Source organism: Scyliorhinus canicula, chromosome 12, assembly GCF_902713615.1.
Source record: "Scyliorhinus canicula chromosome 12, sScyCan1.1, whole genome shotgun sequence".
In the NCBI taxonomy this organism is placed as follows: Eukaryota; Metazoa; Chordata; class Chondrichthyes; order Carcharhiniformes; family Scyliorhinidae; genus Scyliorhinus; species Scyliorhinus canicula.
The window spans coordinates 51,552,171-51,578,616 of NC_052157.1; the positions used below are offsets into that span (position 1 = coordinate 51,552,171).

General features: G+C 47.3%; 1 protein-coding gene across 1 annotated transcript in view; it reads left to right on the top strand.

Moving 5' to 3' along the window:
- Nucleotides 1-19,104, top strand: part of LOC119974232 (calcium-binding mitochondrial carrier protein SCaMC-2-like) — a 37,437-nt gene extending 18,333 nt beyond the window's left edge. The window contains exons 3-5 of the mRNA XM_038813000.1: nt 2,009-2,176; nt 5,972-6,122; nt 15,931-19,104. Coding sequence (XP_038668928.1) covers nt 2,009-2,176; nt 5,972-6,122; nt 15,931-16,115 — 504 coding nt within the window. The 3' untranslated portion in view covers nt 16,116-19,104. The remainder of the gene's footprint in view (nt 1-2,008; nt 2,177-5,971; nt 6,123-15,930) is intronic.
- The last annotated feature ends 7,342 nt before the right edge of the window (nt 19,105-26,446 follow it).

Here is a 26,446-nt window from a genome sequence, read left to right on the forward strand (position 1 = left end):
AAACCAAGGTTGCAACTGAAGAGGTGCAAAAGAGTATGCAGCCTGTGCAGGCGTTGGTCGATAAGAAGGTGTCAGATCCTTTTAAAGATTTTGTGAAGGGAAGGCTTACTCATGTGCACAAGGTAGAGTAGGTAAGGAGATTAAGATCTTAAAGGATACAGAAGCAAATCAATCTTTAATGGTTTAGAGATAAGGGGATATGTAGTTCAGAAGGGGTATTGCTGGAAAAGGTGGTAATATGTGGCATTGCTGGTGAGGTAAGTAGGATTCCATGTTAGAACCAGGTGGTGATATGCATCACTGTAAATACACAAGGGGTTAATGTAAATACACTAAGACTAAGTAAACACTAGAGGGAGCACCAGAGACGTCATGACATGCAGACATACAGCTAATGAACACTTAGAATAGGACACGACCAATGGGCAGTCAAGACACCCAGAGGTGACACTACCACAAGGAAGTTACCCATATAAAAGGACAGGGCACACATGCTCTTTCTCTTTCCACAGGCGGCACTTAGAGAGAAGGACAGGGGCAGATCAGAAGCATCACACCCACCGCATGGTTTAGAGCAGACTGGTTTGTTAGACTGAGTTACTATAGCAAGATTAGCAGGAGAGTTGAACTCAAGTAGGAGAACTGTTAACTGTTCTATAAATGTGTTAAACCTATCTCCAAGTCTGAACCTTCCTTTGTCAGAGCATACATCAAGGAAGCAGCTTATGCTACATGAAGAAGCATAACTCAACAAACCATAAGGAATGATACAGCATAAGAAGGTGGCCATTCGGCCCCTTTTGGCCCATGCAGATCAAAAGACACCCAGATGCCCTTTCTAATCCCATCCCCCTGCACATGGCCCATAACCCTGCAGCTTACAGCACTTAAGATGCAGATCGAGTTCAGGGTCTCTACCTCCACCAGCAACTCAGGCAACAAATTCCAAACACCAACGTCCCTCAACGTAAAAAGGTTTTTCCTCATGCCCCCTTTAATCCTTCTGCCACTTAGCTTGAGTCTGTGACCCCTGGTTTTAAATTCTCTGCAAAGGGAAATAGGTGCCACTTGTTTACTCTGTATCTCCCACAAATTTGATTGCCTCAATCATGTCACACCTCAGCCTTCTCTGTTCCAAGGAAAATAACCCCAAAGGCCTGGCAGTTGTTGGCACTGCTGCCTCACAGTCCCAGGGACCTGAATTCAATTCTGGCCTTGGGTGACTCTGTGGAGTTCTCCCCGTGTCTGGGTGCATTTCCGGGTGCACCAGTTTCTTGCCACATTCCAAAGATGTTCAGGTTAGGTGGATTGGCCATGATAAATTGCCTCTCAGAGTCCAAAAAAGATTGGTGGGGTTACTGTGTTACGGGTATAGGGTGGGGGCGTGGACCTGGGTAGGGTGCTCTTTCAGAGGGTTGGTGCAGACCCGATGGGCCAAATGGCCTCTTTCTACACTGTAGTGATTCTATCACATGATTCTAGGAAGAATGAAAAAGCAGAATGCTATTTAAATAGAGACTGATTGCAAAGAGAGGGATCTGGGTTTCCTTGTACATAAATCACAGAACGGTATTATGCCGGTACAGCAGGTAATTAGGAAGGCAAATGGAATATTGGCCTTTATTGCAAGGGGGGTGGAGTTTAAAGTGGGAAGTCTTGCTCCAACTTGACAGAGCATTGGCCAGGCCACACCCAGAGTACTGTGTACAGTTCTGGTTTCCTTACTGAAGGAGAGACATTCACCTGGATTGGAGGCAGTCCAGAGGATGTTTATCCAGGCTGAATCCTGGGGTGAAGTGGTTATATTCTGAGGAAAGGTTGAACAGGTTGGAGTATACTCAATAGATACCTTCAATTGTTCCATGTGTTTGCACCAGTTACCTTGATAAGATCTCTGGAATTTAATGTTATAATTCACGTTTGGAAAAATCCTTCCAACCCAAAGTCAATGAAATGTAAACATTACTGTCATCACTGGCAGTCTGATCGGGAATCCTTGCTGCTTTAGGTACTGAAGACAAGACTGGCACTGGGGAACACAGGACAGTACAAGAACATCAATGACTGCGTGAAGATCCTTATCAAAAACAAAGGCATTACGGCCCTCTATGTTGGATACATCCCAAACCTCCTGGGTATCATCCCTTATGCAGGGATCGAGCTCACTGTCTATGAAGTAAGTTTCAGAAATAAAATACTGTGGATTGGTGACATTGATTTCCCCGATAAAAGGAATCATTTTAATTACTGTTATGTGGATGTGGAACTGTGGGGCTCTTAGCCCAGAGGTGAAATGAAAATAATCTCACTATCTCCTTCTGTTGCGGTGCAATGGAAACTCCCTACAATCCTCTTTCATGATTCAGGGTCTTATATGCTTCAGTCAAATCACCCCTCACTCTTCTAAACTTGTAATAGCCCTTATGAGGCCCACGGTAAATCAATCGTCCCGTGGGACTCATGCAAGGCGAGCTTCCCCACTAGTGGGCAGGGCCCGCCCAGCTGGAGCTCATTACCTTACTCTGTAAAAGCCGGTCCGCACTGGGACCATCATTCTGGTCGGCCCGGTGGGGACTTACTCTATGTACGCTGCCATAGTGGCCACTTTCTGTGATCAAAATAAATTTTCATTTACTTAACATCTCCTGGCCTCCTGGGTCTTCATAAAACTCTTGTGGAATTAAGCCCAGTCTCTCCAACCTTCTCTCATAACAGAACCTGTTCATTCTGGGTATCAATCAAGTAAACCTCCTCTGAACCCTAATGTCAGATTTCCCTTTTGGAAATAGGATGTGAGTGATTGACTCCTGGAGTCACATTAAGAGGAAAAGAGAAACCAGGGGCTGGTTTAGCACAGGGCTAAATCGCTGGCTTTGAAAGCAGACCAAGGCAGGCCAGCAGCCATTCATAAATACATATAGGACATTCATAAATACATAATGTAAATACATAGACAGAGCTGAAGCATAAAGGAGTGCAGTACTACTCAGTAGAGAAGATGTGTGAAGAGATCTGATCAGTCCAGAAGAGGGTCATCCAGGTGTCTGCTAACAGCGGGGAAGAAGCTGTTTTTAAATATGCTAGTGTGTTTTCTCAGCCTTTTGTATCTCCTGCCCGATGGAAGAAGTTGGAAGAGTGAGTACGCTGGGTGGAAGGGGTCTTTGATTATGCTGCCCGCTTTCCCCAGGCAACGGGAGGTGTAGACAGAGTCAATGGATGGGAGGTGGGTTCACGTCATGGACTGGGCTGTATTCACGACTCTCTCAAGTTTCTTACAGTCTTACAGTGGCCATACCAGGCTGTGATGCAGCCCAGATAGGATGCTTTCTATAGAGCATCTGTAAAAATTGGTAAGATTCAGTGTGGACATGCCGAATTTCCTGTTTCCTGAGGAAGTATAGGCGCTGTTGTGCTTTCTTAGTCATAGTCTGCACGTTCTCCTCGTGTTTGCGTGAATTTCCTCCGGGGGCTCCGGTTACCTCCCACAATCCAAAAAAGAGCAGGTTAATTGGATTGGCCATGCTAAATTGCCCTTAGTGCCCAAAGGTTGGGTGCGGTTGCGTGCATACGACGGGGAAGGGGGCCTAGGTAGTGTGTTCTTTCAGAGAGTAGGTGGCCCAAATGGCATTCTTCTCCACCATAGGAATTCTATGATACTATGATTCAATTCTAATTTGATAGGTTTCCATCAGATCCCCCTCATCCCTCTAAACTCCAGCGAATGCAGTCTTAATTGACACAATCTCTCCTCATCTGCCAGTTCCACCATCCCAGTAATCAGTCTGGTGAACTTTTGCTGCACTCCCTAATAAAATAATAAAACCAAATAGTTTTAGTGATGTTGGTCACAGGATAAATATTGGGGTAGCGGGAGTGTCAGCATTGGGAGTGTCAGCATTGGGAGTGTCAGTATTGGGGGTGTCAGCATTGGGGGTGTCAGCATTGGGAGTGTCAGCATTGGGAGTGTCAGTATTGAGAGTGTCAGTATTGGGAGTGTCAGCACTGGGTGTGTCAGCATTGGGAGTGTCAGTATTGGGAGTGTCAGCATTGGGTGTGTCAGCATTGGGAGTGTCAGCATTGGGTGTGTCAGCATTGGGAGTGTCAGCATTGGGAGTGTCAGCACTGGGAGTGTCAGTATTGAGAATGTCAGCATTGGGAGTGTCAGCATTGGGAGTGTCAGCATTGGGGGTGTCAGCATTGGGAGTGTCAGCATTGGGAGTGTCAGTATTGAGAGTGTCAGTATTGGGAGTGTCAGCACTGGGTGTGTCAGCATTGGGAGTGTCAGCATTGGGAGTGTCAGCATTGGGAGTGTCAGCATCGGGGGTGTCAGCATTGGGAGTGTCAGCATTGGGAGTGTCAGTATTGGGAGTGTCAGTATTGGGAGTGTCAGCATTGGGAGTGTCAGCATTGGGAGTGTCAGCATTGGGAGTGTCAGTATTGAGAATGTCAGCATTGGGAGTGTCAGTATTGGGAGTGTCAGCATTGGGAGTGTCAGCATTGGGAGTGTCAGCACTGGGAGTGTCAGTATTGAGAATGTCAGCATTGGGAGTGTCACCATTGGGAGTGTCAGCATTGGGAGTGTCAGCACTCGGAGTGTCAGCATTGAGAATGTCAGCATTGGGAGTGTCAGCATTGGGAGTGTCAGCATTGGGAGTGTCAGTATTGGGAGTGTCAATATTGAGAATGTCAGCATTGGGAGTGTCAGCATTGGGAGTGTCAGCATTGGGAGTGTCAGTATTGGGAGTGTCAGCATTGGGAGTGTCAGCATTGGGAGTGTCAGTATTGGGAGTGTCAGCATTGGGAGTGTCAGCATTGGGAGTGTCAGTATTGGGAGTGTCAGCATTGGGAGTGTCAGTATTGGGAGTGTCAGCATTGGGAGTGTCAGCATTGGGAGTGTCAGCCTACATCGTTGAGTTTCTGGAGTGGAATTTGAACCCATGTCTTTTTGACTCAGAAGTGAAATACAATCCCTTGAGTTACAAAGAACAAAGAACAATACAGTACAGGTAAAGACTCTTCAGCCCTCCAAGCCTGCGCCCATCACGTATCCTATCTAGACCAACCGCCTGTATCCTTCTATACCCCGTCTGTTCATGTGTCTATCCCCATAAGTCTTAAAGGTCGCTAACGTCCTCAACCACCTCACTTGGCAGGCCACCACCACCACCCTTTGTGTAAAAAACGTGTGTAAAAAACATCCTGGTAAACCTTTTCTGTAATCTCTCCAAAGCCTCCACGTCCTTCTGGTAGTGTGGTTGTCAGAATTGGACACAGTATTCCAAATGAGGCCTAACCAACGTTCTATATAACTGTAACATAATTTGCGAGATTTTATACTCGATACCCTTGTTACGGTTGAAACCTCAGTTTCAGCAAAAAACAGTCATTAATAAAAATGAGCCAGAAATGGCCCCCCCCAAAATATTGAATAATTATCTCATTGGCCCTTTACACTTGGTTTGGTCAAGTGCTCATAATCTTGGGACTCATTGATTCAAGCAGTAATTAGAAATGTCATATGCACAGTGCCAATGTTGGAAAATGCCAGCAGTGCGACTGAGTTATTTCCATGTCAATATCTTATCACATGTGAGCTTTTGATGCCTGGCCAGTCACCTCCATTAGTACAATGCATATGCGTGTTAGGTAAACCTGCGCTCAGGGTCTCTATCTATCATTGCTATCGTACTGTTATCCAATGCCATTGTCGTGTGATATTCATTACCTCAAAGAACCAATGCAATGAAGCAAAATCCAAAATTAAAGAGCAAAGTCTGACCTTTACGACAGGGGTTAATCGGAATATTTCACAAACTCACCCTTCCAATCTTCCCAAATCCTGATCTCAACAAGCAAGATAGTGTCACTGAAATCATGAACTAACATGTTTGTCAGTAGTGTTACATTTGAGTATCTGTTCCTTCTCATTTGTGTCAATAATTCTTTAATTGTTTATTCACATTCAATCAAGAGCGTGAAGAAAGCCTATAATCAAAAGTACGGCAAAAATCCAAGCGAACCCAATATCTTTGTTCACCTCGGCTGTGGCACCATTTCCAGTACCTGTGGTCAGTTGGGCAGCTACCCCCTGGCACTTGTGAGGACCAAGATGCAAGCACATGGTAAGACCTCTCATACTTCTATTCAACTTTCAAGCACAACTTCCTTAATGAAACGCAGTGAGTAATGGGTGAATACAGTGAGTCACTTACTGGGTACTGATGTTGAGTGACTGGCCCTTTCTATTGAATGCGATGCCATGGGTTATAGAATCATAGAATTCCTACAGTGCAGAAGGAGGCCATTCGGTCCATCAGGTCTGCACCGACCCTCTGAAACCGCACTCCACCCAGTCCACTGCCACACCTCTTCCTATCCCGGCAATTACATAACCTAACAAATACATGAATAGGATGGGTATAGAGGGATACGGACCCTGGAAGTGTAGAAGATTTTAGTTTAGACGGGCAGCATGGTCGGCGCTGGCTTGGAGGGCCAAAGGGCCTGTTCCTGTGCTGTACTTTTGTTTGTTCTCCTTTGTTTTTTGTTCTAACCTGCACAACACAAGACACTAAGGGGCAATTTTAGCATGGCCAGTACATCTAACCTGCACATCTTTGGACTGTGGGAGGAAACTTGAACACCCAGAGGAAACCCATGCAGACAGGAGCAGAATGTGCAAACTCCACACAGACAGTCACTCAAGGCCAGAATTGAACCCTTGTGCTGTGAGGCAGCAGTGCTAACCACTGTGCCACGTGAACCGTGTTGCCCTGTGAGCTGTAGTCCAGGCAGTAAAGTATGAAATACTGGCAGTGAATCAAACACTAGGGAGTTCAATCCACATTCAATCAAAGAGGCCTGGATCATTTGGAAAGTTTACAGAATACATTGCATCCGAAGGCTGGAACTGGTCATGCCAAAGATTCCCAGGTTTATGCTGGAAACTGGATTCCACTGGCATTCACATATGCCTAGCCCTGAACAACCAGGGTCTGTTATTGGTTTAATACCCCATGCTCCCCTCGCGACCCTCCACAATATTGGTCTCAGAGTTAGACTGGTAGTGCCAAGGCAGCAGATGATGTGTGCAGTGGACAGGAACATAATAACCAATGAGATAGTACAGAATCCCGATAGTGGCGGTCTTCGGGGTTTCAGAACAGCCAGATCTATTCCTGGGGAGGAGGGCGGACGCCCTTGCCTTTGCCTCCCTGATCGCCCGCCGTAGAATCCTGTTTGGCTGGCGGTCAGCAGCACCGCCCAGAGCTGCGGATTGGCTGTCCGACCTCTCGGAATCTCTCCAAATGGAGAAAATCAAATTTGCCATCCGAGGGTCGGACGACGGCTTCCACAGAACGTGGGAGCCATTCATGCAACTGTTCCGGGACCTATTTGTGGCCAATGTACAAGAGGAAGAATAGTCGGGGGAAGGTAGCGGGAGGGGCTACAGGTTCGGTACGGGGGTTCGATGGCTAGCTAAGGCCCAAAACCAAACTAAATAAACATGTTGGGGGGGGGGGGGGGGGGGGGGGGGGCGGGCGCAGTTACTACTACGAAGATGCTTACCTGTAAATATGTATGTTAATTTTTGCGTGTTTGTTTGTTGTTTTTTTTCTTTTTTTTTTTTTTTTTTTTTTTTTGTTCTTTTTCTCTCCTAACAATTTGTAATTTGTTCAATATAAAATATGAAAACTGAATAAAAACATTTATAAAAAAAAAAAAGAGATAGTACAGAAGCTGAAAGTCTGAGAGAAAAACTATGGGATTGATGGCCAAGTAAATGGCAAAGGAGAATAGGATAGATGGCAAGGAAATGGGGGGAGGGGGGTCAGAGATAGTGGACATTACAGGGTTATGGTTTGTGGAGGTGACAGGGTTATAGCTGGTAATGAGGGAGTCGAGATCAGTGTGGGAGATTGAGATCAGAAATAGGGGGTTGGGATCAGGGTGAGGAATTGAAATCGGAATGAGGGGGATTGAGATCGGAATGAGGGGTTTGGGATCAGGGTGAAGGATCGAAATCGGAATGAGGGGGATTGAAATCGGAATGAGGGGGATTGAGATCGGAATGAGGGGTTTTGGATCAGGGTGAAGGATCGAAATCGGAATGAGGGGGATTGAAATCGGAATGAGGGGGATTGAGATCGGAATGAAGGGTTTGAGATCAGGGTGAGGGATCGAAATCGAAATGAGGGGGATTGAGATCGGAATGAGGGGATTGGGATCGGTGTGGGCGATCGAGATCAGAAGGAGGGGTTGGGATCGGTGTGAAGGATGGAAATCGCAATGAGGGAGTGGGATCAGTGAGAGGGATGGAGATCGGAACAAGGGGGTCAGGATTGTTGAGAGGGATTGAGATCACAATGACGGGCTTGGGAATGGTGAGAGGGTGTGAATCAGAATGAGTTGCTTGAGAATGGGGTGAGGGATTGAGATTGGAATGAGGGGCTTGGGAATGGTGTGAGGGATTGAGATCGGAATGAGGGGCTTGGGAATGGTGGGTGTGAGGGATTGAGATTGGAATGAGTGTTCTGGGATCAGTGTAATGGATTGAAATCGGAATGAGGGGGTCAGGATTGATATGAGGGATTGCGATCGGAATGGGGGGGTTGGGATTGGAGTTAATGTTTGAGATCAGAATGAGGGGGTTGGTGTGAGGGATGGAGATTGGAATGAGGGTGTTGGGAATGGCATGATGGACTGAGATTGGATTGATGGGAAGGGATCGGACAGAGAAATTGAGATTGGAATGAGGGGTTTGGGAATGGAGTGATGGATTGAGATCGGAATGAGGGGGTTGGGTTCGGAGTGAGTGTTTGAGATCAGAATGAGGGGGTTGGGATCAGCGAGAGGGATGGAGATGGGTTGAGAGTGTTAGAATTGGAGTGAGGATTTGAGATTGGAATGAGGGGATTAGTGTGGGGGGTTGAGATCGGAATGAGGGGTTTGGGACACAAGTGAGAGTTTGAGATCAGAATGAGGGGTTCAGTGTGAGGGGTGGAGATTGGAATGAGAGGATCGGTCTGAGGGTGTAAGATTGGAATGAGGGGGTTGGGTCGGTCTGAGGGATGAAGAACGGAATGGGGGAGTTGGGATCGGAATGGGGGAGTTGGGATCGGAATGAGGGGGGTCAGCATTGTTGTGGGAGATTGACTAAAAACCTTCTGCCCTATCTTGGGCCGTATCCCTCTATTCCCTCCCTATTCATGTATCCATCCAGATGCCTCTTAAATGTTGCTAATGTGCCTGCTTCCACCACATCCCCTGGCAGCGCATTCCAGGCACCCACCACTCTCTGTGTGAAAAACGTACTCCGCACATCTCCCTTAAACATTCCCCCTCTCACCTTGAACCTGTGCTCCCTTGTAATTGACACTTCCACCCTTGGAAAAAACATCAGACTCTCCACTCTGTCTATGCGTCTCATAATTTTGTAGACCTCTATCAGGTCTCCCCTCAGCCTCCGTCTTTCCAATGAAAACGATCCTAGTTTATTGAACCTCTCCTCATAGCCAACACCCTCAAGACCAGACAACATCCTGGTGACCCTTCTTTACACTCTCCCCAAAGCTTCCACGTCCTTCTGATAATGTGGTGACCAGAACTGCATGCAATACTCCAAATGCGGCCTAACCAAGGTACATACAGCTGCAACATGATTTCCCAACTCCTGGGTTCTGCCATTTACAGTATAATTCATACCTAGATTTGATCTCGCAAAATGCATCACCTCGCATTTGTCCGAATTAAACTCCACCTGCCATTTCTGTGCCCAAGTCCCAATCTATCACTATCCCATTGTATCCTTTGACTATCCTCGGCACTATCAGCAACTCCGCCAATCTTTGTGTCATCTGCAAACTTACTAATCAGGCCACCCACATTTTCCTCCAGATCATTTATATATATTACAAACAACAGAGGTCCCAGCATTGATCCCTGCGGAACATCACTAGTTATAGATCTCCATTCCACCGCTACTCTCTGTCTTCTATAACCAACGTAAGAAGTCTTACAACACCAGGTTAAAGTCCAACAGGTTGTTTCAAATCATGAGATTTCGGAGCACCGCTCCTTCTTCAGGTGAATGAAGAGGTAGATTCGTTCTATAACCAAGCCAGTTCTGTATCCATCTAGCCAGCCCACCCCGAATCCCATGTGATTTTAGCTTTTGTACCGGTCTGCCATGTGAGACCTTGTCAAAAGCCTTACTAAAGCCAATATAAACCACATCCACAGTCCTTCCCTCATAAATTTTCTTTGTCATCTCTTCAAAAAACTCAATCAAGTTGTTGAGCCATGATCTTCCCCATACAAAACCATGCTGCCTTTCACTAACTAGTCATTTTTTTTCTAAATGTACATATATCCTGTATCTCAGTATCTTTTCCAAAAGCTTCCCCACCACTGATGTCAGGCTCACCTGGATTATCCCTGCTTCCTATCTTAAACAAGGGAATAACATTGACTATTCTCCAATCGTCTGAAACCTCACCTGCAGTTAAAGAGGTCGTGACGATATATATTAAGGCCTCAGCTATTTCTCCACTTGCCTCCCGCAGTAACCTGGGATAGATCCCATCCGGCCCTGGGGACTTGTCTACCTTAATGCAATTTAGGATACTCAACACTTCCTCCTTTGACATATTGACATTCTCAAGATCGTTCACACACCTGTCCCTGACCTCAACATCCGTCATGACCTTCTCCCTGGTGAATACCGATACAAAGTACTCAGAGAATTTCATCCACTTCCTTCCAATGTTCTTGAGTGGGCCTACTCTTTCTCGTGCTACCCTCTTGTTCTTAATTTATGCATAAAAGCCTTGGAATTCTCCTTGACCATGTTTGCTAAAGACATTTCATGGCCCCCTTTAGCTCCCCCAAATTCCATGTTCAAGTTCCTTCCTACTTTCACTGTACTCCTCAAAGGCTTTGTCAGTTTTTAGATGCCTAGGCCTATCATATGTTTCCTTTTTCCTTTTGACTAAGCTTACAATTTCCCTTATCATCCTGGTTCCTGAATCCTGCCATTTCTATCCTTCATTTTTGCAGGGAAGTGCCTGTCCTGCACTTCAATCAACTGGCCTTTAAAAGCCTCCCACATGTCAGATGTGGATTTTCCCTCAAATAGCTGCTCCCAATCCACATTCCCCAGTTCCTGCCTAATTTGGATGTAATTGGCCCTCGCCCAATTAAGCGGCCTCATCCATGGGCGACTCTTGTCCTTATCCATGACTATTCAAAATCTTCTGGAATTAGTACAGTAAGAAGTCTTACAACACCAGGTTAAAGTCCAACAGGTTTGTTTCAAATTACTAGCTTTCGGAGCACTGCTCCTTCCTCAGGTGAATGAAGAGGTATTTTCCCGAAACATATATATAGACAAAGTCAAAAATGCAAGACAATGCTTTGAATGCGAGCATTTGCAGGTAATTAAGCCTTTACAGATCCAGAGATGGGGTAACCCCAGGTTAAAGAGGTGTGAATTGTCTCAAACCAGGACAGTTGGTAGGATTTTGCAAGCCCAGGCCTGATGGTGGGGGATGAATGTAATGCGACATGAATCCAAGGTCCCGGTTCAGGCCGTACTCATGTGTGCGGAATGGTCCCTTCCAGTCGGGGAACACTTCAGCAATCAGAGGCATTCAGTCTCTGATTTCCGGGTAAGCATTCTCCAAGGCAGCCTTCAGGAAGCGCAACAACGCAAAATCGTCGAGCCGAAACTTATAGCCAAGTAGCCAAGATACTACACAACTGCTCCTCTGTCTCCTGCGGGCTGTTGGGAGGTCTATAGTACACTCCCAACATTGTGATTTCACCCTTCTTATTCCTGAGCTCCACCCATAATGCCTCACTACAAGATCCCTCCAATGAGTCCTCCCTCAACACAGCTGTCATCTGCTCCCTAATCAGCAATGCAGCTCCCCCACCTCTTTTGTTTCCCCTTCTGCCCCATCTAAAACAACGATATCCCGGAACGTTAAGGCGCCAATCCTGTCTCTCCTTTAACCATGTCTCCATAATTGCAATTACATCATAGTTCCATGCCGTAATCCAGGCTCTCAATTCATCTGTTTTACCTATTAAAAGTCTTGCATTGAAGCAAACGCACTCCAGACCTACAGTCCCGCTGAGCTCTGTGGCTTCCCTCTGCCTGCTCTTACTCTGCGCTATGTTTATCTCAGTCTCACTTTTTTCCCCAGTCTCCGTACTTACTGGCCTGCTGTTCCAGTTCCCAACCCCCATGCCACACTAATTTAAACCCAAGAGCGTTGGGATCAGAATGAAGGGGTTGGGATTGGAAAGAGGGATTGACATCCGAATGAGTTGGTCAAGTTTGGTGTGGGGGGTTGAGATTGGAATGAGTGTGCTGGGGTCGGTGTAATGGATTGAGATCGGGATGAGGGGATTGGGATCATAATGAGGGATTGACATCTGAATGAGGGGGTCAGGTTTGGTGTGGAGGATTGAGATTGAAATAAGGGGATTGGGATCGGTGGGAGGGATGGAGATTGAAATGAGGGTTTTGGGAATGCTGTGAGGGATTGAGATTGGAATGATGGGGTTGGGATTGATGTGAAGCATTGAGGTCAGAATGAGCAGTGTAATGGATTGAGATCAGAATGTGAGGTTTGGAAAGTAGGCAGTAGGCAGTTTAGCCTCTCGAATTAGTTCCACCGTTCAATACAATCATGGCTGATCTCATCATGGCCTCAGTTCCACCGTCCTGCCCGTTCTCTGTAACCCTTCAACCCATTACTAATTAAAAATCTGTCTAACTCCTCAAATATACTCACTGTCCCAGCATCCACCACACTCCAGGGTAGCAAATTCCATAGATTCACTACCCTTTGAGAGAAGTAGTTTCTTCTCATTTCTGTTTTAAATTTGCTACCCCTTATCCTGAGACTATGACCTCTCGTTCTAGAATGCCCCACAAGAGGATGCATCTGCTCCACGCTTACTTTATCCACACCTTATATCATCTTCTTTACCTCAATTTGATCTCCCCTCATTCTTCTAAACTCTAGAGAGTGTAGGCCTAAACTGCTCAATCTCTCTTCATATGACAAACTCCTTGGGCGGGATTCTCCGCAAACCGGCGCGGCGGGCAACTCCAGCACGAAGGAGTGGCGTGAACCACTCCGGTGTCGGGCTGCCCCAAAGGGGCAGAATCGGAGTAGTTTGCGTGCACCGGCTGGCGCGGAAAGGGTTTGGCGCCACGCGAACCGGTGCCGAAGGGCCTCCGCCAGCCAGCGTGTGCTGGCGTCGTCCCAGCGCACGCACAGGGGGAGTTCATCTCCGCGTCGGCCATCGCGGACTGTTATAGCAGCCGCGTGGAGGAATAGAGTGCCCCCACGACACAGGCCCACCCGCGGATCGGTGGCCTCCGATCACGGGCCAGGCCACCATGGGGGCATCTCCCGGGGCCAGATCCCCCCGCGCCCCTCCGAGGACCCCGGAGGAAGCCCGCAGAGCCAGGTCCCGCCAGTAAGTACCTGTTGTAATTTACGCCGGCGGGACCAGCCGTAAACGGGCGGCCACTCGGCCCACTGCGGGCCAGAGAATCGGTGGGTGGTCCGCTGCCAGCGGCTGCTGACCAGCATGGCGCAATTCCCGCCCCCGCCAAATCCCCGGCGCAGGAGAATTCATGCCGCCCCCCCCTGCCGATTCTCCGACCCGGCACGGGGTCGGAGAATCCCGCCCCTCATCTCTGGAATCAATCCAGTGAACCTCCTCTGAAATGCCTCCAATGCTGTTATGTCTTTCATCAAATAAGGGGGTGGGCAGCATGTGGCGCAGTGGTTAACACTGGGACTGCAGTGCTGAGGACCCGGCCCTGGGTCACCGTCCGTGTGGAGTTTGCTCATTCACTCCATGTTTGCCTGGGTTTCATCCCTACAACCCAAAGATGTGCAGGGTAGGTGGATTGGCCACGCTAAATTGCCCCTTAATTGGAAAAGAAAAAATAATTGGCTACTCTAAATTTATTTTAAAAGAATTTTAAAAAATAAGGGGGTACAAACTGTGCACTGTGCGGTCTCACCAATGCCTGCTTGGTAGGATATCAGCAACCAGTATCTGAAAAGTAATACTCTCTGGATTACTCCCAGTGGCACACACAAGTGAGCATAGACATAGGAAGATAAAGCAGATGAATATGTGGCTGGAAAGATGGTGCAGGGAGTTATTAGAATCTTGAGTCATTGGGACCACCTCTGGAGGCGATGGGACCTGTGCAACCTAAATGGAGCCAGAACAGAGTTCCATTCAGGTTATATTGCTAGTGCTATTGGGGTGAATGTAAAGTAACTTGACAGGAGTGTGGGAAGCAGAAGATAATATAGGAGGTACCACACGCACAGTATACTGGGAGTGACAGGTAGCACTAGAATTGAGAATAGTAAGTTGATGAGGTCCGAGTAAGGGGGAAAGTAATAAAGTTTAAGAACAGGCTATTGCGTTGGATGATCAGCCATGATCAAATGACGTAGAGATGCCGGCGTTGGACTGAGGTGAGCACACTAAGAAGTCTTACAACACCAGGTTAAAGTCCAACAGGTTTGTTTCAAATCACTAGCTTTCGGAGCACTGCTCCTTCCTCAGGTGAATGATCAAATGAATTAGCGGAGCAGACTCAATGGCCTCCTCCTGCTCCTATTTTCTATGTTTCAATTCGCACTGATGGAAAGAACAAAAGAGCACAGATTTAAGGTGATTGGGAAATGAAGCGATGACAATATGAGGATCTGGAATACGCTGCCTGAATATGTTAAGGTGGCAGATTCAATTCGGCTTTCAGAGAGAATCATAGAAGAGGGAAACATTTGCAGGGCTTCAGAGAAAAGTGCACCAAGTGAATTGCTCTTGCAAAGGGTTGGCACAAACATGATGGGCCAAATGGCTTTGCTCTGTAATGTAAACATTCTGTGATTACTGAATATTTGGAATGAACATTGAGTTGAAAACCAAAATGGTGCACATTTATTACCCATCGATATTGTACCACAAGCAAACCCAATAAAGGTTTGCAGTCTCTCTGTTGAGCTGTTCAGTTTAATTTCTTATTTTCAAGCTATAGCTTTACTGGATATGAGGTTGCGCACCACTCTGGTATGTCTAAACTGATTCATAGCAGTCCTTCCTCAGACATTAATGAAGGGATTCCTGTTCCCTGATTGCTGTCTGCTGCACTCTGTTGGGAGGTTTTTGTTTCTTCTTTCATTCATGCCTGTCCCCAATTTCCCTTGAGAAGGTGGTGGTGATCCACATTCTTGAACGGCTACAGTCCATGTGGTGTAGGTACACCCATGGTGCAGTTAGGGAGGGAGGCTTGATTAGACTTCTTAACAGTTGGAACAACTGACTGGCTTGCTTGGCCGATTCAGAAGGCATTTAAGAGTCAACCCATCTCTGTGGGTCTGGAGTCACGTGCAGGCCTGCCCAGGTAAGGATGGCAGATTTATTTTGTGAACCAGATGAGTTTGTACGACAATCCACAATGGTTTCATGGTGATGCTAACTGTCTTTTAATTCCAAATTTATTCTTTGAATTCAAATTCTACTCGCTGTGGCCCAGAGCACTAACCTAGGCCTCACATGTGTGTGTGTGTGTGCGATCAGATGAGGTTAATCTGTGGCACCCTACATGCTTTAACAGCCTGGAGGTACTGTGCACGGTGAAGCTTCATTTCTGGAAGCAGATTTCACACATTTAGGCAATTGTTGCTTCAAATACTCACTCATTAAACTGTCACATTAACCTTGCTCCTTGCCACTTGACATTGGCTCCTGTGGGATTGTACCATAGCAAGGTAGGTCCAATAACCCTTCTTAACAGGTTAATAAAGATGTGAAAGGAAATAGAAAATAATGGATCAGATTTTTCTGTATTGTAACACTCAGTCGCTTTTCTTTTCACAGCCATTGTCAGAGGTGGGCCCGATTTGAGCATGCACAGTCACTTTTACAACATTCTACGAGAAGAAGGCTTGTTTGGTCTTTATCGAGGGTTCACACCTAACTGCATGAAAGTTGTCCCTGCTGTGAGCATCAGCTTCGTTGTTTACGAGGAAATGAAAATACTCCTCGGCCTTAATTCAAATTAATTGCTACTGAAAGTTACAAACTTTAATTCACACTTCCCCTCCTTCTCTTCAATCCTGATCTAGAAAAGCAGGACCTGATGAAATGGAGAGATTATTAGCGGATGCAATAAGCAGAAACTACATTGGAAATCTAGTGGAGCTATCCCTCGCATCTGTAGCCAGCTCACCTACAGGCAGACAGCCAGGACTTAGCCTAAAAACCATTTGCAGATTAATTATAAAAACCTACCCAAATAATCACCCGAAGATAAATAAATAACCCATCCATTAAAGATCAGCAACCAAACAGCCCTCTCCAGCAAAAGCCAGCTCACCCATTAACCATTCAACAAGAGGCCAGCTCGTCCACTAGTTAATCCACCAGAGATGAGATAGCCACTTAGGTAATTCATCTGAGCCCAATGATCCAGAGACAAATCGACATAGAAAAACTTGCCTCCACCAGAGACCAGCACATGAGCTCGCCAATCCATGAGAAAGCATCATATAAATTCACCAATCCACCATAGACAGTGCAGCCAACTAACCAATCCACCAGATCTTACTGAGATTATGAGCCAAAACACCGGACAACACCAAACTAACTAGCCAATACAACAGATATGACTGAGCCCAATAACCAATGACCAGAGATCACTGAGCCAGCTAGTCAATCCGCCAGGGATCACCGAGCCAAGTAGCCAATCTACATGAGACCATGATGCCAATGAGGCAACCAGCCAGAGATCACCAAGCCGACTAGCCAAGTAACCAGACAATCCAAAGACCACTGAGCCAATGAGCCAATTTGCCAAAGTCCATAAAGCAAACCAGTCAATGCAACAAAGAGCATGGCACCAACTAGCCAATCCATCAGAGAAAACTTGTCAATCCACCAGGGATGACCGAGAAACTAGACAATCCACTAGGGACCAGCAAGCTCACTAGCTAATCCAACAGAGAGCCACAAACCAAGGAACCATTCCATCAGAGCCCATTGGAACAACTAGAAAAGCCACCAGAGACCAGAAACTCAACTAGCCAACCCACCAAGCTAACTATTCAGTACAAACATGAAAACTAGCCAATCCACCAGGGATCATTAAGTCACCAAGTCCAGCACAAGAGACCACCAAGCCTCTTAGAATATTGACCAGAGACCACTGAGCCAGCTCTCCAATGCACCAGAGCCAACTGAACATCTTCCCAGGCACCAAAGGCTACAAAGCCAACTAGCCAATAACCGAAGACCATCGAGCCAACTAGCAAAACCACCAAAGACCAAGGAGCTTACTACACAATCCACCCGCCAACCATTCAATCCACCAGAGACCAACAGGCCAACTAGCCAATCCACCAGAATCATCAAGCCGCTGCCCAAGGCACCAGAGGCCACCAAGCTAAGCAATGTATCCACCAGGAACTAGCATTCCAACTAATCACTCTACCATAGACAACCGACTCAACTAGCCAATCCACCAGAGGCCACCGAGAAAACTAGCCAATCCACCAGAGACCACCGAGACAATTGGCCAATAGACCAATGATCACCAACCAACAGGCCAATCCACTAGAGATGACCAAGACAACTAATGAATCCAAAAGAGAGCATAGAGCCAATGAGCCACTACACCACAGACCATCGAGTCAACTAGCCAATCAACCAGAGAGCAGTAAACCAGCTACCCAATCCAGAGATCAGTGAGCCAGCTAGCCAATCCACCAGAAAGCACCGCCTCAACCATCCAATACAGCAGAGACCTAGGAGCCATCTACCAGAGACCACCAAACAAACTATTCAATCCAATAGAGACCACAGTGCAACAAACCAATCCACAAAGCCGACCAATCAATGCAACAGAGCCCACACCGCCAATTAGCCAATCCACGTGAGACCACCGGGCCAACTACTAATCCAACAGAGACACCAAGCTAATTAATCCACCTACCAGATACCATGGAGCCAACTGAAAAATCCATTAAAGACCATGATGAGGGTTGGAATTCTCTCTCAAGACTTAGCTGGAACTCCCTCTCCCTTCAGGTAATCCGAGCAGTCAATCAGTACTCAAAGCCTGAAGATAGAGCTGGGGAGTGGGAACTTTCTGGATTCCTCTCCCATTAAAGTTATCGGACCACTCAAAGGCCTTGTGAAAACTGCTGCTCTGATATTCTGAATAACCAAGACAAGCTGTTGGTGAATCTGCTGAAGCTGACCACATATGAGACACTGTGCAGACCTGAAGTGCAAGTTCCGTGGCTAAAGCTCACCTCAACACAAGTTGAAGCGTGTCCCAAGAGGAGATCCCAAAGCCTGAGAATCTGGCCTGAGTGGCCCAGCTTGAAGATCGAAACCAACCGATGGTTTTAACACCTTGCATTCTGAAAAGATCACTGCCTACAGAGACCTCAACCTCAGCAGCAAAGATCCTCAAATCTCTTTTAATCCCAATCCATGAGAAAGCATCACATCAATTCACCAATCCACTATAGACAGTGCAGCCAACTAACCACTCCACCAGATCTTACAGAGTATGAGCCAAAACACCGGACAACACCGAACCAATTAGCCAATACAATAGACATGACTGAGCCAAATAACCAGAGATCACTGAGCCAACTAGTCAATCCGCCAGGGACCACCGAGCCAAGTAGCCAATCCACAAGAGACTATGATGCCAATGAGTCAACCAGCCAGAGATCACGAAGCCTACTAGCCAAGTGAACAGACAATCCAAACACCACTGAGCCAATGAGCCACTTCGCCAAAGTCCATAAAGCAAACCAGTCAATGGAACAGAGAGCAATGCACCAACTAGCCAATCCACCAGAGAACGTCTTTCAGTTCGGTTCCGGTGGATTGGCTAATTGGCTAAATACCTTTTTAATCCCTGTTATTTTTAAACATTTACTACCCCCTCCACCGTGTGTCAGTCTTGTGTGTGTCTGGGTGGAGAGCGGGACGGGGTTTGGGGAACGATTAGATTAGCAGACCATTGCTCCATTCTTACCATTATATGTTCACCTTTTATTCTTGTTATAAATAAACAGTTTTGTTAATATTTTACTTGCAAATCTGCTGCCTGTAACTCATTGAAGCAGTCAAGAGTCAGAGATCTCTAGAAAATACACAAATATTAGTTAATTCATTTATGTTGGGACGCCGGGGTCTGTGGGGCTGGAATTGACCATGCACTCACCCAGGATGTTGTAACATAAATTAGTGGCGGCTCGTCCGGGATTGGGAGTGGTAGACCCCGAATTTAGGGTGCAGAGTAATTTGTAAAGAGACACCAGGTTTGTAGTTATATAACAGGATGGCAATGGATGCTGCTAAGCATTTCCTCCAGATGGAAGACTTAACTCTAATTTACTTTTTGGGGCTTCACAAAGACAAACTTGGCAAATTGGCAGGTGAATTACAAATGGTGGTACCAGCTAAAGCTACGAAGGTGGAGGCAGTTGATGCAATTGTTACATTCGATGCAGGAGTCCAGGGAGGCTGACGAGTGAGTGTAACAAGAGGAATGTCTGTTTGTGGGGAAATGGGAGCTGGAGAGAACTTGGTTGCAATTAGAGCATGAATGGGAATTTTTAAAAACGGAGATGGAAATTGAAAAGAGGACAGAGAGAGGGAGGATGAAGCAAATGAGAGAAAATAAAGAGATAGAGAGGAGAGAAAAGAAAGAGATAGAGAGTAAGGAGAAACAGAAAGTGAGAGAGAAGAAATAGAAAGGGAGATAGATTTCCACCTTACGGTACTGGAAAAGAAGGGAAGCTGCCAGTAGAGGGGAGCCTAGTCCTAGTGGTGATCTGTTTAAGTTTATACATGTTCCCCCAAAATTTGAAGGGGAATGAAGTAGAAACATTCTTTAGGACTTTTGAGAAAATAGCAACCCAGATGGAGTGGCCAGAAGAGAAGTGGACATTACATAGAACATAGAACATTACAGCGCAGTACGGGCCCTTCAGCCCTCGATGTGGCGCCGACCCGTGAAACCATCTGAAGCCTATCTGACCTACACTATTCCATTTTCATCCATATGTCTCTCCAGTGACCACTTAAATGCCCTTAAATTTGGCGAGTCTACTACTGTTGCAGGCAGGGCGTTCCACACCCCTACTACTCTCTGAGTAAAGAAACTGCCTCTGACATCTGTCCTATATCTACCACCCCTCAATTTAAAGCTATGTCCCCTCGTGTTGGTCATCACCATCCTAGGAAAAAGACTCTCACTGTCCACCCTATCTAACCCTCTGACTATCTTATGTGTCTCTATTAAGTCACCTCTCAGCCTTCTCCTCTCTAACGAAAACAACCTTAAGTCCCTGAGCCTTTCCTCATAAGACCTTCCCTCCATACCAGGCAACATCCTAGTAAATCTTCTCTGAACCCTTTCCAAAGCTTCCACATCCTTCCTATAATGTGGTGACCAGAACTGCACGCAGTACACCAGGTGCGGCCGCACCAGAGCTGCAGCATGACCTCGTGGCTCCAAAACTCAATCCCCCTACTGATAAAGGCTAGCACACCATATGCCTTCTTAACAGCCCTATTAACCTGGGTGGCAACTTTCAGGGATTTATGTACCTGGATGCCGAGATCTCTCTGTTCATCTACACTACCAGGAATCTTTCCATTAGCCCAGTGCTCTGCATTCCTGTTACTCCTTCCAAAGTGAACCACCTCACACTTTTCCGCATTAAACTCCATCTGTCTCCTCTCAGCCCAGCTCTGCAGCTTATCTATGTCCCTCTGTATCCTATAACATCCTTCAGCACTAACCACAACTCCACCGACCTTCGTGTCATCTGCAAATTTACTAACCCATCCTTCTACACCCTCTTCCAGGTCATTTATAAAAATGACAAACAGCAGTGGCCCCAAAACAGATCCTTGCAGTACACCACTAGTAACTGAACTCCAGGATTTATTGCAAAACAATTATATTCACAATATACATCAGGTCCCAGCTGGGTCTGATCTACCTGTCCCATACCTGGCCCATTTATACACATCTTAACCATGAATGATCTAGGGCTCCTCGCCCCATGAGTTGTGGAGCTCGTTTTCAGCCAGACTCATGGGGAGACTGATTGCTCCAGCCCTGTAGGTCTCAAGCGGGTTACAACACCTTACAGTGAGGCTGTGCTTCTGATGAGCGCACTGAGGAGTGCCAGCACCTGGTGGGCTACTAATTAAGCTTGGTCACGCCCATCCTATTAATGGGTCAGTGGGGTCTGAGGGTTTCCACACTGGTGGCCTGGGTGGGCACCCGGATGACCAAAGGCTCTCTGAACATTTACAGTGAACAGTCAGCAGGATGAGCAGCCAGGAATTGGCCTGAATCGGCGCCAGGCATGGACCTCAATTTGGGCCGAATGCTTGATTCTTTGCCCGATCGTTGTTCACGTTTGTGGCAGCGTGAGGCGGAGAATTTTATCACTGATCACAACACGTACGCTTCTCCATCTCTACTATGCCCTCTCTTCAAAGATTAAATACTCTTCCCTCAATGCTATACCAGTTCAGGTGAAGTCCAATGCCTTCAGTACAACCTTCCCTTACCCCAGGGCTTTCTCCAGCACCCCAACAATATAAACCTTCCCTCTGTAACCACACTTTGGTTATTCTAATCTTTCTCTCAGTCTATAAAACACACATCATGGGAAAGTCATTGGTAAAGAACCGACAGAGCAGACCCGGCTGGGGTCTGGTGTATATTGTCAATATAATTGCTTTGCAATAAATTAAGTTTTCTTTTCACTAACTTGGTTTCGACTCTTTTGTGGCCTACAAAACTGCCGATGAGGATACATCTGGAGCCTTGCCTCTCACCTCATACTGACATCCCTCTGTTAGACCTGAAACATATTTCCGGCATTGGTTCCAAAATGGCCATCCTTCCAGGCTGCTACACCGCCATTCCTGTTCCATCACGTTCTTCCCCCTGGCTGTCACGAGACAATCTAGATTGCAAAGAGTGCGATCTATTCTGTTGTGATAAAAAAAATTGAAACTACTCAAGTCTGTAAGTCCAGTAACAAAGACTTTTTACTCAAGCATGCTTGGGAGACACAGTCTGGTTCTTCCGGGTGTCTCTCTCTGATACAGAAGCTGCATCACACATTTGTATGCTTGGTTATCACATTTCCACTATGAATTCCCAACGAGCAGGCTGCAGGTATCCGCTGTTATCTCCCTCGGAGGTTTCAAATACCCAAGATTTATGTCTATGATTTGTGGTTCTAACATTCTAACATTTGTTCATTCGTCCTGTGAAGGTCATTAAATTTTATGACTTGCAACTGTTAGTTCGAGTCCCATCCCATAATGTCTATGTGTTGTCTATATTTCCCATCATGTTGAGAAATAGCTCCAATAACTACACTTGTCTACTTCAAAGCTGTTCATGTTCATCTTAATTTCAATCTAAAACATGAATTATTTCAATTAGCCCACTTCATTCGCTCCTTTTCAACCCCTGGTCAGGCACTACCTGGCCCAGATGGACCATTCCCAAGATCCTGTGCCCACCAGCAACACTGGGGATCCTGCTGGAGTCCATTGGGGTTTGAGTCTGCTATCCTATTGTTCTCTTATGGCTTTGCCTAAGTCTTATTCACCTAAGCTCGGCCGAAAACTATCTGGTCTGGCCTACATGTGACTCCAGACCCACAGCAATGTGGCTGGCCCATAACAGCCCTCTGAAATGGCCGAGCAAGCCATTCAGTTGTATTCAACTGCTACGAATACACAAGCAAGGAATGAAACCAGAAGGACCACCCGGCATCAACCCAGGCACTGGAAACGACAATGGCAAACCAAGCCTTGTCAACTCTGCAAAGGTCTCCTTATTAACATCTGGGAGCTTGTGCCAAAGTTGGGAGAGCTGTCTCACAGACAAGGCAAACAACTGCCTGACATAGTCATACGCACAGAATCAAACCTTTTTTTATTAATAAACATTTTATTGAGGTATTTTTGGTATTATAACAACAGCACAATAAACAGTGTACATGAAACTATAAATATAGTGCAAAAGCAGTCTCCCTCCCTTACAGGTCCCACCTTTATTAACCCCCTACTCTAAGCTAAACCAACCCCCCCCTTTCTGCTGACGATTAATTTTCCGCGAAGAAGTCGACGAACGGTTGCCACCTCCGGGCGAACCCTAACAGTGACCAACTCAAGGCGAACTTGATTTTCTCCAAACAGAGAAAGCTAGCCATGTCCGATAGCCAGGTCTCCGACATCGGGAGCTTTGGGTCCCTCCAAGCTAATAGTATCCGTCTCCGGGCTACCAGGGAAGCAAAGGCCAGAACGCCTGCCTCTTTCTCCTCCTGGATTCCCGGGTCTTCCGACACCCCGGAAATTGCCACCTCTGGACTCAGCGCCACCCTTGTTTTTAACACCGTGGCATTGACATCTGCGAACCCCTGCCAAATCCCCTGAGCTTCGGACATGCCCAGGACATCTGGACATGGTTCGCTGGTCCTCCCGCACATTTTGCACACCTGCCTTCCACCCCAAAGAATCTGCTCATCCGGGCCGCTGTCATGTGAGCCCGGTGAACGACCTTAAATGGTATCAGGCTGAGCCTGGCACATGTTGTGAACGCGTTGACTCTACTCAACGCGTCCGCCCACAGACCATCCTCTATCTCACCTCCCAGCTCCTCCTCCCACTTGCGCTTCAGCTCCTTGGTCTGCGTCTCCTCTGACCCCATAAGTTCCTTGCAAATGTCAGAGACGCTCCCTTCTCCTACCCACCCTCTGGAAACTACCCTGTCCTGAATCCCCCTTAGCGGTAGGAGTGGGAAGGTTGACACCTATTTACGTAGGAAGTCCCGCACCTGCAGATACCTGAATTTGTTTCCCCTCGCCAACTCAAAGGTCTCCTCCAGCACCCTCACACTTGGAAAGCTCCCCTCTATAAACATATCCCCCATGCTCTCAATCCCTGCTCTCTGCCATATGCGGAACCCCCCATCCATACTTCCCGGGGCAAACTGGTGATTATTACAGATTTGGGACCAGACCGATGCTCCCTCTGCTTCCACATGTCTCCTCCATTGCCCCCAGACTCCCGGGGCTGCCACCACCAAAGGGCTGGTGGAGTACCGTGCCGGCGGGAACGGCAGAGGCGCAGTTACCAACACCCCAAACTGGTACCCTTGCATGAAGCCGCCTTCCATACGCTCACATGCCGACCCCTCCCCCGCCACCCACATCCTGATCATGGCTATATTCACCGCCCAGTAATAGTTACTAAAATTTGGCAGCGCCAGCCCACTCTCTCCTCGACTCCGCTCAAGTATTACCTTCGTTACCCGCAGGGTCTTGCCCGCCCAAAAAAAGCCAGAGATCACTTTGTTGACCCATTTTAAAAAAGGACCGCGGAATAAAGATGGGGAGACATTGAAACATGAACAGGAATCTCGGGAGGACCATCAGCTTCACCGTCTGCACTCTCCCAGCTAATGACAACGGGAGCCCGTCCCATCACCGAAAATCGTCCTTCATTTGGTCGTCTAGCCAGGCCAGATTTAATTTATGCAGCCGATCCCATTCCCGCGCCACTTGAATGCCTAGGTACCTAAAGCTCCCCCCTATTATCCTAAATGGCAGCTCCCCCAATCACCTCTCATGTCGACTCGCCAGGACGGCAAACATCTCACTTTTCCCCATATTTAGCTTATACCCCAAAAGCCGGCCAAATTCCCGTAGAACCTTCATGATTTCTTCCATCTTCTCTCATGGGTCCGATACATACAGAAGCAGGTCGTCTGCATAGAGCGAGACTGTACTCCACCACCACCCCCCCCCCCCCCCCCCCCCCCCCGGACCAGCCCCTTGAGGCTCTCAGAGCAATTGCCAACGGTTCTATAGCTAGTGCAACAACAGTGGGGAGAGGGGGCATCCCTGTCTCGACCCGGGTGCAGTCTAAAATAGTCCGATATTGTCCTATTCGTCTGTACACTTGTCACAGGAGCCTGATACAGCAACCTGACCCAGTCAATAAAGCCCCGCCCAAATCCAAACCGTCCCAGTACCTCCTAAAGATAATCCCATTCGACCCAGTCAAAAGACTTTTCTGCATCCACTGCGATCACTACCTCCACCTCCCTACCTTCCGGTGGCATCATAATCACATTTAACAACCTTCTTACATTGGCCACCAATTGCCTACCCTTAATAAACCCGTCTGGTCCTCTCCAATAACGTCCAGAACACAATCCTCAATCCTGGAGGACAAAACTTTGGCCAGCAGTTTGGCGTCCACATTTAACAGGGATATCGGGCTATAGAACCCACACAGCTGTTAGTTCTTGTCTGGTTTCAGAATCAGCGAAATCGTGGTCTGTGACATCACTGGGGACAGCATCCATCTTTCCCTTGCCTCATTGAACATCCTCATCAATACCGGCCCCAATATCCCAGAGAACTTTTCATAAAACTCCGCTGGGTACCCGTCCGGTCCCAGGGCTTTACCCGACTGCATAGCCTTCAGACCCTCCACTATCTTTTCGAACCGAATCGGGGCCCCCAGCCCTTCTACCAGCTCCCCATCAACCTTTGGGAAAGTCAGCCACCCCCAAGAAGTGTCTCATCCCCTCCAACCCCGTAGGGGGTTACGACCTATACAGCCTACTGTAGAAATCCCTAAACGCCTTATTCACCCCTGCTGAATCTCCAACCAGGTTCCCATCTCTGTCATTTATTTTCCCTATCTCCCTGGCTGCCTCCCTCTTTCTAAGCTGCTGTGCAAGCATTCTGCTGGCCTTCTCTTCATGCTCATAGAGCGCCTCCCTCGCCTTTCTCAGCTGCTCCACCGCCATCCCTGTGTTTAACAAGCCGAACTCCGCCTGTAGTCTCCGCCGTATTTACTTAACTAGTCGGTCCGTCTCTGCCCTGTCCACCTTCTCCCTATGGGCCCGTATCGAGATCAATTCCCCTCTGACCACCACCTTCAATGCTTCCCAGACCATCGCTGCTGAAATTTCCCCCATGTCGTTGGCCTGCAGGTAATTCTGAATACACTTCCTCACCTCTCGTACACCCCTTCGTCAGCTAAAAGTCCCACATCTAACCTCCAGTGCAGGGCGCTGGTTATTGTCTTTACTAACCTGCAGGTCAACCCAGTGCGGAGCATGGTCTGAGATTGTGATTGCCGAGTACCCCTGCCAATAAGGCCCTGCTCAAAATTAAGAAATCCATCCGGCAGTACACTTTATGCACGCTTAAGTAGAAGGAGAACTCCTTCACCCTCGGCTGCCCAAATCTCCATGGATCCACCCCCCATCTGCTCCATGAACCCTTTTAGTTCCTTTGCCATTGCTGGCACCCTG